At 39.7% G+C, this 13,016-nt stretch overlaps 1 protein-coding gene across 2 annotated transcripts; it reads right to left on the bottom strand.

The window, feature by feature from the left end:
- Positions 1-987: 987 nt before the first annotated feature.
- On the bottom strand, positions 988-9,930 carry RB195_014557 (uncharacterized protein; the record flags this gene model as incomplete). 2 transcript variants are annotated; one of them, XM_064204877.1, is made up of 8 exons in its annotated part: positions 988-1,043; positions 1,247-1,421; positions 1,526-1,627; positions 4,894-5,008; positions 5,090-5,153; positions 5,392-5,464; positions 5,705-5,727; positions 9,798-9,930. In XM_064204877.1, 8 exons carry the CDS (start codon positions 9,928-9,930, stop codon positions 988-990), a joined length of 741 nt encoding a protein of 246 aa, XP_064060757.1. The 2 variants fall into 2 exon arrangements, with proteins under 2 accessions (XP_064060757.1, XP_064060758.1); XM_064204876.1 differs by lacking the exons at positions 5,705-5,727; positions 9,798-9,930 and adding exons at positions 2,920-3,041; positions 3,285-3,792.
- Between the last annotated feature and the right edge of the window lie 3,086 nt (positions 9,931-13,016).

Raw genomic sequence — 13,016 nt, 5'->3', positions numbered from 1 at the left:
TGAACGCAAGAAAATAAAATAAGTCTCCCAGGAAGAAAGGAAGCACTCGCGAGCTGTCTGGATGATAGTTGGATCCAAACGACATGAAGCTTGATGCGTTTGTGCTCAAAGCGGCGAGGATGAGATCGTGAAGCGAGCATCGCTAGCTTCACACCAAATGCAACTAGGAGTGGTGCTTGTGACGGCCCTCTATCCCAGTCGCTTTTGCTCCACGTCACCGATTCGGACGCAACTGCACTGAGCTTGAGCTCGCTTTGACCAGACTATAAGTGTGATTAGTAGTCGCAGGGTTTGATCATGCTAAGAATATTGCCCCCTCCCCCCCAAAAAAATTAAAGATACGAAAAAAGAGACCGTTGCTGCAAAACCATCGCCTCAAAATTAGTCTTCTTTCCAGTGCATTGTAGTCTTTTAGTTCCAGAGTTGGTATTAGGTTCGCATTCCTTGGGATTTCGTTATTTGAAGAGGAACGACTAAATTAAATCTGCGCGAGTCCCTCTTGTGAATGTATAGATGTGGGACGCCTTAACAAGTTCAAGGAGCTGCCGTGATGTAGAAAAGAAGAAAAACTGCAATCTTCGAAGAACAAGAAGCTATGATGCAATAGAAAGAGTCAAGTATTCCTCGTTGTTGTTATTATTATTTGTTTATTTTGTTTATTTTTTTATTATCTTTATTTTATTTGGATTGTTTAGAAGATTGGTTGAAAAGATCGTTCACACTAACAATGTATATAATGTGCAAAAGTCTTAGTTTAGAAATTATCAAAAAAAAAAGTTATCATAAAGAAGTAGGAGCAAACGATAATACGATATAACGATAACGTAACTCACAGGAAGGCTGTGGAAAGAAGTTTTTCAAGACTGTCAACGTAAGGAGTGTGAGTGGAACCTCTACTGGTGTAAGATTTCACAGTTTCAGAACATTTATTGTAAATAAAATGTATAAAATGATTACAATTAGAAGGAAAATCCCGAGAAAGCTTAGTTAGTGACGGAAGTGATGCCGAGATAGGTGTTTGTCGAACTTTTCGCCAATTAACTCTGCAAAAAAAAGCCATGTGTAGTCGATGCAGTGTTAAACCGGATGAGCGTTTTCGATCGGGCAGAGCAAAACGAAATGATAATGTTGCGCAGGAAAAAATAATGTCGCGTTGTGAGAGACGCGTTGCGCCCAACGGGTTGAACGCATGCTGCATCGACTACAAATACATTGAAGATTTAGTAGTCTGAATAAATTCACTTACTTTCAAGAAAAGTTTCCATATTGATATTCAGATTGTGATCGTGTGCATCGGAATGAATCACAACCATGGAAACCTCGTGTAACGACCTTGCAACTGCGCGATCTAATCCCAGCTTACGAAATTTTCTATACATTTCCTTGGGAGTGAGGTCCATGTCAGACCAGATCTCGTAGACCTACAACAATGTTTGGAAAGTTTTTCGGCTTGGTCGTATTATCTTATTATTTGAAGAAATTTATAACAACGCATTGCTCTGTGTAGAATAACTTTGAGCGAGACCTTTGGATAAGCTGATGGTAGTTCCTTGAGGACTCTTACAGTGTTTTTGTCGACATCCTTCCAAAATTCTCCCATTTGTTTAAACCACTTTTCGACAGCATCCTAAAAGTATATGGATCGGTGCCATGAGTACCTAAAATGTACGCAACATATCTCGTTTGCTTCGTTTCTTGCCTTGTCTCTTGTTCACTTTTCTCTTCTGTCTGAACTAATTGAACACCTAACACACTCGTTCGGTTGAGTAATTTCGGTGCCAAGTGCACGCGCATATCTTGAGATCAATTGTTCCCATTCAATGTCCTTTCTCCTTCACTCTAACATACTGTGATTTTTTTGTCGCGGCTATACATATACCGGGCAGTTGCAACCTTTGAATACCTTGATTACTTTGACTCCGGTTGTTCTTTGAACTGGTCGAGCGGGAGCCAGTAATTTTTCCATTTGTCCCAGTTGCGTGCCAGAGTCGTCCAGTGGTTCCTTTTTTTCGCGTGGGACACGAAGAGCTTCAAATTTTTTTTCGAAGGACTTCGTGAAAAAGTCTGGCCATCGGGTGTGCCGTTTTTCTGTAGTGCGCTTAATATCGCATGGGACCCAGGCGCTCACGGCTTTGGCCCAACGGTTGCGGTTAAAGCACATCAGAGTGTCCGGCCCACCTTATTTTACTTTTTTTTCTAGCAAACGCGGCGGCGTCTCTAATCTTCGATTGCTGACGTAGGAGAGAACTTCGAATCCCCTTTCTCACTTGTGTGAAGCGAGGTACTCCTAATTTCAATTACGCTCACCTCATTTTTTTCCCGCTTGCGCTCGCTAAGTCCCCAAATTTCTGAAGCATAGGTCAAAGCAGGAAGTATTGTGGTGTTAAAAAGGGTTGCTTCTAGTCTTCTTCATTACATCCTCTATGGTTTTATAAGTTCCACAGATCGCTCGTTTCCTCCTGCCCAGCTCAAGGGTCATGTTGCTCTTCATGTTCATTTCCCGATCCACATGAACGTAGCTAGTGCATTTGGATATATCCATTCCGTTGAGAGTGCATGAGGAATCCAAGACCAACCCTTTCGCATGAACATCGTCTTTTTTAAATTCAGCTGAAGACTGACGCATCCACATGTTTCCTCGAATTCGGTCAACATTTCTGCCCCTTGGGTGATGCTGGATGTCATCAGAACGATATCATCAGCCAAGCGCAGTTTGCGTAGCTATCGACCGTCAACCTTCAGTTTCATATATGTATATATGTCCCACTCCAGCTTTTGCATTGCGTTCTCGAGGATGGCTGTGAATATTTTGGTTGAGATTGTATCATCCTGTCGGACCCTCCTCTTCACGTCAATGATGATATTCTTGTAGAATGGCGAAATTCCGGTCGTGAAGTTACTGTACAACTCTCGAAGTACCTTCATGTGATGAATAAGGACGGCTCTGTTGCTCAGGGCTTTCATGACCGCTTCCATCTCAACTGAGTCGGAAGCCTTCTTCAAGTCGATGAAGGTGAGACAGAACCGCAGCTTGTACTCTCCTGAATCTCGGTGAGTTTTGAAATAGTGTGAATGTGGTCAATCGTGCTGAATGCTTTTCGAAACTCTGCTTGCTCGCATGGCCGTCCTTCATCCAAGACGTTTTCAGTCCTACTAAGAATCACTCTTGCGAAGAGCTTATAGATGACGGATAGTAATCGGATTGGGCGATGAGTGCCGATGTCATGTGAATCTTCCTCCTTATACAACAACACTGTCTTGCTGGTATTCCTTTTTAGAGGAACCTTGCATTCCATCGGGTAACGTGTAAAGAGCCTCGCCAGGGTGTTGATGGGTACTGGCGGAAGGTTCTTCAGGTGTTCTGGTCTTATTCTGTCGGGACCGGGTGCCGTACGATTTGTTACCGACATGGTAGCATGTCGTACTTCGGACGGGAGAATCTCTGGAATGACATGTCTGTCTTCCCTGAGATGGTGAGGAGGCAAGTGGACATTGGCTGTCAAAGAGATCAGAGTAGAAGTCGTAGATGATTTTCTCCATTCCCCTTCTTGATGCAATGGATGTTTCCCGGAGAGCAGTCATCCTCGTCTTGCTACAGGCGAAGTCTCGACGGGCATAACGGATGCTTCTCTCCACCTCTGCAGCTTCAGCCAGCACTTCTGCTCTTCTCTTTTCAAGGTCTTCCTTTATCACCTCTCTGCAATGCCTTAAGAACTCGGACGTGAGTACTTGGCTGCATGCGGCTCGTACTGGTACAGCCTCGCGTATCAGCTCAAGAGTTTCTTTGTTGTTCTAAAATTCCCAGCCTTTCTCGGAATTTTCCCACAAAGCCGGCTACATTAGCGAAGAGATCCCAGATAATGATAGTTCTGCGACTTTGATCCCTGAACTTCGTGGTTCTCTATTCTGTCCATGTGGAGGAAAATTTTCCTTGAAGGAGGCGATAGTTCGATCCCGTATAGAACTTTAGCACAACAGCGACATCCGACAGGCAGAACTTTTTACTGTTGAAGATGCTCTCCACCACGTTTTGTAGTGAAATTGACCACATCACAATCAGTAGAATTCCAGAAGCCCTCTTTCTTGGACGGTGGACGTAGAGGTAATGGGTCCATTACCCGCACGTCCAGTATTTAGGAAGGAGAGGTTCTGGAATTGTTAGCCCTCATGGGTGGTCTTAGTCGTCATGATGAATTCGGAAAGCCTCTCACCCTGTCCATTTCACCCTGGGCCGTGGGTCCCTTTGTGAAGTTCCTCAGGGGCTCTTCAGTGGTCAATTTTGGCGTTGAAATCACCAACAATAACCTTGTAGAAGGTATGGTCTTCTCCGTAGAACTTTTCTAGGTGTATATCTCTACTTCTTCTTCTTTTTAGTTTGATGTTTGAGCGTAAGCGATGAAAATAGTCAAAATTGGCGTTTGACCACATCTTCTCTTCCGCAGACGTAGGATTCGAGTCGTATGTTGTTTGAAAGGTCGATGTTCCTTGTCATACTCGTGTTGACGAGGACACCAACTCTACCAACTCCTCTACTATCGCATGTTCTTAAGAACAGCTCTTCTCCAGTTTCATAGAAGTCGTCCCGGTCAGTCCGATGAGGTCGTACTTAATCTTTCTGTTTTGCACCATCGTATCTTCCAAGGCCTCTTCTGATGCAAAAGTACGTGCGTTATAAGTACAGATCTCCATCCCAGTTCTTTTCCGTTTTGGTAGTATAGACTCCTGCAACGCTGTCTTTCCTGCCGCTACCGTACCAGGCTTTACTCCAGAGTCAAGAGCAAGGTCACGTCGGTCCCCAGTAAGTGAGCGTTTGTTCCTTGATATAACAAGAATTCCATGTGCTCAAAAATTGGGCAGTAAGATCTATTTTAACTGAGCTCTCGATAGACCTACCGATACTTTTTGTTCTTCAGCCCATTTTCGGATTTTTTCCATTTTCTGATTCATTGAAGTTGTTAGGTCTCTCGTGATTTGGTAGAACTCCCACCGAGCATCCTCGCTCACATTCCTGGGAAAATAATTCTGGTGTAAATGAAATTGAAGCAACTAAGCGATCTAGGCTATTGTGGACCATTAAACCGCGACTTACTTTAGGAAAGGAGGCATTTTGTGATGGTAATGAAGTTGTGGATCCTCGAATTCTTCCCGGCGTACTGAATAATTGTTAGGTAATGTTCTACCGATGATTATGATTGTAAAAGTAAGTATAATGATTTTGAACATTGTTAGAGTTTGCGAACATTGACACGAGCATTGTGTTGGAAAGTTGAGGAAATTCTACGCAAGTTGATTGGTATTCACTACGATCCGAGCGAAACTTCCATCATTCTCCGTCAGCTTTTATTTATAGTAATAAGAAAGATGCTCTTTCAAAAGTATACAGCTTCTCACCTTTGTTTCCCCTCCATGCTGTCGTTCTTGCTAAGACTATGGAAACAGCAAGGATCTGTAGCAGACGATGCATCTATAAACTGTGAAATTCTTGAGTAATTCGAAAAACATGATCAGGAGGAGGAGCAGGATCATGCAAGTGCATGAAACGAAAGGTCTGGATTTGTAATGTTTTGGTTATTTTTTTCCCTATCTCTTCGCAATTTTCTGATAGAGTTTGATTGAGCAGGTCTTCTCCCAGCACGTTATCGAAACAAAAAAAGGAACGAAAAAATTGGAAGAATGTTCCGGAAACAGTGATTTTAGAACTTACGAGAATTCTGGAAACTACTCTCTCTGCAAGAAAGTATTCCTATTTTCCCCGGTAGGTTGAAATATCAATGAACCTCTGTTGCATGTATTTTAGAATTTCGCGTCTTCCACGAAAAGGTCGAAAAAAGACGCGCCCAAGAGGCTCGTTTTAAGTTGGGATCTGGAAACCGTTTGTTTTCGTTGCATCGATCTAACACTGCGTAATTTTCCCTCAGCACTGCAGTTTAACACTGGGCACTCGTAAGCAGAAACATATGGGTACTGCTCTATTGTTCGTTAAGATTTTGGAAGATCGCAATAGAACAATTATATCGAGGCTGTTTTCTGTTTTGCTACCATTTACAATAAGAGGTGTAAAATTGAGAGTCAACAGCCCACCTTTCGGATCGCCGACGTGCACTAGCGACTAATGTTCATTTCTTAAAGTTCTCAGCGTAAAGTCATCTGTTCCGAGAAGGAACACTTGGCAGCCCGTTATCTATGAGTGAAACATGACGTCGTGAGAAAGGTTCGACATGTTTCTTTGTTGATGAATTACTGCGCATGATGCGATAGCAGATGTATTAACAGCTTCAGTTTCGTCTACTGCACGTAAAATTAGGATTTTAGATCTTGCATATTATCGTGGATCGAAATGAGCGAAGCTGCGAAAAAATGTGTCTGATATTAAAAAGTCTGGCATTTTTTGCAACAGATTTTGTTTAAGGTTTCTGAAGCCTATTGTAGGATTGAGCATAGGTAAGGTGGATTCTTTGCAAAAAGGTGGAGTTAAGGAAAACTCATAACGTTGAGAAAAAATTCCGAAAAAGTTTTGCGTGTTGATTTTGATAAGGAACACTACATATAATTCCACCACTTTCCTTTTATTGTGCACTTATTTAATTTATCAGTGTTTAGTGCAATTGTTTGCGAAGTTTTCTCTGTCCCTTCTTTCATTTGTGGAAAGGATTTGAAACTATGTAGGTTAACAAAAGTAGTGATCACGAATGACTTCATAGACTTCAATGTTGGACTGGGGAAGAAACAAGAAAAAAACTTCCTTTAGTATATGAGCGAAGATAGAAGTGCGACGGTGCAAGAGGCAAAGTTATCCCGTAAAATTGGAGAGGTTTTCACAAACAAATAACACTTCCTTCAAACGTTTGTTAGCCATAAATTATAAGTATATCCGTATCACAATAACATCATAATTTTTTCTTAAGCAATTTGAATGTTTGAAATAGGATATCGAAATGTGGCCATCAGCTCGAGAGTGTTCTAAAGTTGCTCGATTTTTTTTTCTGCATAGGAATTGGCAGTAAAGCAGGAGGAATGGAGCTGCCAAACTGTAAGCCAATCTCTCACTTGCTGTTTATTTATATATGCAGCGATGCGTTTCGAAATAAACCTGGTTTTATCTTTCTAATCAGCACATGGACTGGAACAGTTCTGTTTACTACCGACACGGGTCCGAACAAAATAGTGTACAGCAGGGAGAATAATACTAATATAGAATGCTTTTATGAAATATTTGTAATCGTTGATTCAGCTAGAAATATTGGCGATCAAAATATCGCACTCATCAGTTTGGATAGGTTTTCAAACTCCAAAAAGTTTTGAATATTTCAAAAACTATCAGCACTAACAAAGAAGGTATCCAAGCGTAAGTTTCCAATTCCCTCTTCTCCTTTCTTTCCTATTTCTCCGCCGTTCGACAGCACCCGTAGGTGTTTGTGCACGTTTTCGAATTGTGAGACAACTGACATATGCACTTCTCGAGAGGTACTCTCCATCACTTACACACAGAGAGAATTGCACTTCATTGATTGAGTTTTCTTCTCAACAACTACCATTTATTATTTTTTTTCGTTCCCGTACGTAAACAGCGTTTAGTTTTTCACCATTTTTCGGCCCTTGCTCTAGTCACAAGCAACGAAAGTGCGCAAAAAAAATCCACTGGGAGCTTCTCGACGCTCGTACAGATGCTGTAAGTTGCGAACAAAAGTGCGTGCGGTGATGATCTCTCTTTGCCTCCCCCTACTAGTTGTTTTCCTTATCAGATACTGAGATGAACCACCTATTCATCTACCATTCTTCCTATTTATCTCTATTTAATGTCAATGAAAGAAATGTAAAATTCCGAAAACGAAAAAAAGAAGAAAGAGAAAATGTGGAGAAATCTCGATACTATTGTAAGCATTCGAAAGCTATGTAGACTTTGAATACCTCGTACTTCGAACTCGATTGAATTCCTTTCTAACGAACCAATCAGTTGAGCTGACAAAGTTGCAAACTAAAAAGCGATTCACAATGGGGCTTGCCTAGCATTTTTATTGTATTTTGACCAAAAAGATAAACAAGCGCACCGTCAATTATCAAAATCTCATCTTTCTACTGCATAGGTGTAAGTTATTGTTTTTAATTTTAGTCTTTTTCCAATGTTCAGAGAGGACGAGATTTTCCTTACAAGGCTCAAGGTGATGAACTTAGTTAGAATTGTTTTTGCTGTAATTCTCATCCAAAATTGTCAAATGACCGAGCGCAACGCAACGGAAAAGCTGTTTTCATGTTTTTCTGCACATTAAATGCTGAACTGCTTATACTCCCACCAGCAGGAAATTCTTTACTGTTACGAATGCTCATCTGCTTTTTGGGTTTAATGGATTGAGTGTTAGTGGGAGGCGTAAGCTCCGATTTATTTCGAAAGTTCCTACAATCCTTTGAGGTTTATAAATCAATAAATCCATTCTTCTTTCATTTGTTCAAATGTGTGATCAAAATGCAAACCACAAATAGAGTAAGGTAGGGGTGGTGCGTGGTAATTCTGCTTCCATTTTATTTATTTATTTATTTATTCTCACCCTCTAAGAAACCACATTGTTTTTTCCATTTCTGGAGTGGCTTCTCAGTTCAATCCCTTACTACTGCAGTTGAAAAATCCTAGAACACCACCACTTATTTATGAACAGGACATATTTTCACTTTTCTTAATCAAGTCGATGACTTCTTATTTCATCCTGTTTCAAACGGATAGAGATCCAGAATTTCCGGGAAGATCCAATATGTCTAAAATGCTGCTTATTCTTCTACTAATGATTTGAAGGGAAAAAACAGTCTGTTTATGGAAAAAACAGTAATCTTCTTTGAAGACGGCAGAAATCGGATTGTACATGCACATACATTCAACTGTATATTCAGTTGTGAACTGTATATTCAGTTCATTGCGCATACCTATATTTATACGCTGACTTTTCCGAAATTAAACAAGTACTTTCAGAACTTTGAAAATTCCTCCCATTTTCCCCTAAAACTTCAATTCTTTTTGTTCCAGATATTAAGATTTCGATGAATTAAACTAGCTAAGTCGTTCGTTGGTGGCAAATATTTGGAAGAACTTAGCTTTTTGCCCTAACAAATTTTCTTTGCCTGCTAAACCAGCACTAAGTAAACGTTGGGTACACCTTTACACATTAGTAAACATCAAGTGTGTACTAGTTGTGAATAATGACTCACACTTGTCTGCTGATTTCAGCATACATCTTCAGTAGGAGGTTTTAGAATTTCTAAGGACCAAAGAAACAGATCACTCAGCAAGAACTGCGTGGTTCAGAAGAAAGAGGCTTGTTTTCTTTTAGAGGCTTTTATTTCTTAAAAATCTCAAGAAAAAAAATTCAAAAATTGGATAATGTTTTTGTATAATAGCATTCTGGAAGGATCGAAATAGTGTATTTTTGTGAAACACGAACATATCTATGAAGACAAAAGAATGCTTCCTCGAATACATGGATAGGCCTATACCTGTAGCGCAGTCACTGAGGCATATTGAGCTAGAATAGGATGACAGTTGTTTCTACTGATGCAGTTTTTATTTTATATTATTTTTTTTATATTTGTTTATTATTTTTAGGTTTTTTACTGACATACTACTCCGTATAGCTCTTCAACGCTTCACACTGTTAGCTTTCATCAATAGGCAGCTGTATAGAAAAGTGCAAACGCGTATCCTTGTGATTCGATGATAAGCTTTTCAGATGGATGATTCTGTTGATAGGACTACGTGGATGTTGGAGAATAACACTTTGTGGAAGAATACGATAACAAGTTATCGATCATACTTTGCTGGACTTTCGGTATAGGACATTTGTAAGATTTCATTTCTCCTACTGGTATATACACTACGGCTATGAGGTCAAGCGTTCTGGGATAGCGCGGTGGTGCGAGGTCAGTCCGGTAGCAACGGTTCGACATCCCTCAATGCCAGCCATGTCGTTCGTCCCTCCGGAATTGATATATTGGTGCCAGACCTGTTTGAAAGGTTAAAAGACTAACATGAAGCGTCAAATGGCCTCTGCGAGTCATTGTATAGGCTGCACATGTGTTCATAAATGTCTAGGATCTTGAGCTGATCCAGACAAGATTGATCGATCAAGGTTTATCAGTCTTTATCTCTTCTTCTTCCATCCACACGACAGCGAACTCCTCTGAGTACAAGTCTCTTCTTATACAGCATGAAGAATTTCTAGATTATGAGCATGATAAAATGGAAAAAGTGGAATCATTGGTTTTTGCACAAAGAGGCGACAAGCTACCACAATTCGGTTTTCTCGCGTATAGGTTGATCATCACTACCAAGGTCTACGCTTAGTGTTTTCCTTATCTTCGTACTTTCTCCTGTTTGAAGTGGGAAAGGGGGGGGGGGGAGGGGGAGAGAGGTAATTTCTATGTGAATGTTTTTTTCCTCCAGAGCATTATCTCTATTGTTATATCACGAAGTTTTATCTACATAAAGGATAAAGAATAAAATGTCTGGCATTAATCAATCCATTTGGGATGCGCCTTCATGTTCACTTCATTTCAAAATCGTTGGAGGTTTACGAACGTGTAACTGGCCTGTACAATGAACTGCGGTGCTAGCCGATATGTCGAGTCAGTGTTTTGTCCTTCCAGACAGGTCTGTCACCGATTTGTCGACACTGGAGGGATAAAGGGGTTGGTTGGCACTAAGGCGTTTTCGAACCTCCGATAGATCATGCAGACATAGCGGAACCTCTTACCGACTGCGTTACATTCGCCCCACACCTACATATCTACATATATTTACATACAATCTTATTATGGCGTAATTATAAAGTAAAGTAGAATCGCTAATTCTTCAACAGAAGACGAAAAAGACGCGAATCCGCGTCTTTTTCGTCTTTTTTCCATAACTCGCCTCAATTTGATATTTATTATAAGATCTACACATCAATGGATTCGTGAGCGCGAGCTCTACCGATACTGAATATAATTAGAACTTTCAAAACCTATCAAGGAAACAGTTTCCGAAAAAATTACTTGTGGGTACATATAAACAAGGCTGAGTCCGAGATAGTTGCATCCCAAGGATATATGATCTTTGAAGTGAACATATTTTTCGAAAAGTGAAATGATTGTTACATATTCGTAATCTACGTAATATTGCGAACAATATGATATTTCTCACAGCTACAAGTCCATGACTCTGAAAATTTTGTAAATTTGACTAAAGTGACATTTTTGAACCCCAGGAGCGGCCGACATTACCACCTTAAAAATTGTTTTCTTGCAAAATATGCAAGAAAACTATTTGTTGTAGGAGGATCTTATATCTTGGTTTTCCGGCTCAACAGGATTTTCTGTTTTTTTGCAGCTAAAGTTACAACTTCGGTGTTTTGCATTTTTTACTCTGATTTTTGACAGTTCATAAATCGCTAACAAACTAGGCTAACCATCTGTCGGCGCAACACAAGAGAAAACACTTTTAGTCCTTTGAATTTTTCCGACTTCTTCTTTGATATCTTTCAGCCTTGGTCACTTTTGAATCTGCAAAGATATAGAACTTTTCATGTGTTTTTACAGAAAACTTATTTTTTGCGGTTTATTGGAAGTTTCTTCAAATATCAAGTGGGTATGTTTTTTTCAGAAGAAAGAGATCTATTGAATGGTGTCGATTTCAAAAAATTATGTTTATTTCAAATTTCCATCACAAGTTATTTCAGCCTCTATGGAAGGCTATTGTCATCCAGGCACGCCGACCCACCAGATACCTAAGGATACACATCGAGCTACGGCTGTGTTACCGCATTGATTACTACATTTGAAAAGAACAAAATAACTACATAACTACAATACAGAAGAAAAGAATAAAAATTGTTGCAAAACATTGAAATTGAAAACTGTGATAATGAAAGCGGGGCTCCGTCTTTCAGAGCTGCTAATCATTGATGTAATTTTGAATCCATCATTTTGGTAGGTCTGTTCAGATTTCTACTTCACTGATTCTTTTATTTTCTTCGTCATTCGATTGCTCCATTCCAGTCGTCGTGGAAAGATTCATTTAAACAAAATTATTTCTTTGAATTGATGACTTTACTTTAATTTCAAAGAGCAAAGAATGCAGGTAAAAAAAGAAATAATGTGAATAAAAAAGGGATAAAACAGACAACTCTGAAGAATATCGCTCTGCAGGTAACAATCTTCTATGTAGTTAATTTGTTCTTTTCAAATGTAGTAATCAATGCGGTAACACAGCCCTAGCTCGATGGGTGTCCTTAGGTATCTGGTGGGTCGGCATGCCTGGATGACAATAGCCTTTCAAAGAGGCTGAAGTAACTTGTGATTTTTTGAAATCGACACCATTCAATAGACACTTCCTCCTGAAAAAAAAACATATCCACTTGATATTTGAAGAAACTTCCAATAAACCGCAAAAAATAAGTTTTCTGTAAAAACACATGAAAAGTTCTATATCTTTGCAGATTCAAAAGTGACCAAGGCTGAAAGATATCAAAGAAGAAATCGGAAAAATTCATAGGACTAAAAGTGTTTTCTATTGTGTTGCGCCGACAGATGGTTAGCCTAGTTTGTTAGCGATTTATGAACTGTCAAAAATCAGAGTAAAAAATGCAAAATACCGAAGTTGTAACTTTAGCTGCAAAAAAAAAAACAGAAAACCCTGTTGAGTCGGAAAACCAAGATATAAGATCCTCCTACAACAAATAGTTTTCTTGCATATTTTGCAAGAAAACAATTTTTAAGGTGGTAATGTCGGCCGCTCCTGGGGTTCAAAAATGTCACTTTAGTCAAATTTACAAAATTTTCAGAGTCATGGACTTGTAGCTGTGAGAAATATCATATTGTTCGCAATATTACGTAGATTACGAATATGTAACAATCATTTCACTTTTCGAAAAATATGTTCACTTCAAAGATCATATATCCTTGGGGCGCAATTATCTCGGACTCAGCCTTGTTCATATGTCTTAGCGGATTCGCGTCTTTTTCGTCTTCTGTCGAAGAATTAGCGATTGTACTGT

This window comes from Necator americanus, chromosome V, assembly GCF_031761385.1.
Source record: "Necator americanus strain Aroian chromosome V, whole genome shotgun sequence".
Classification (NCBI taxonomy): Eukaryota; Metazoa; Nematoda; class Chromadorea; order Rhabditida; family Ancylostomatidae; genus Necator; species Necator americanus.
This window is presented reverse-complemented; position numbering and strand designations above follow the sequence as displayed.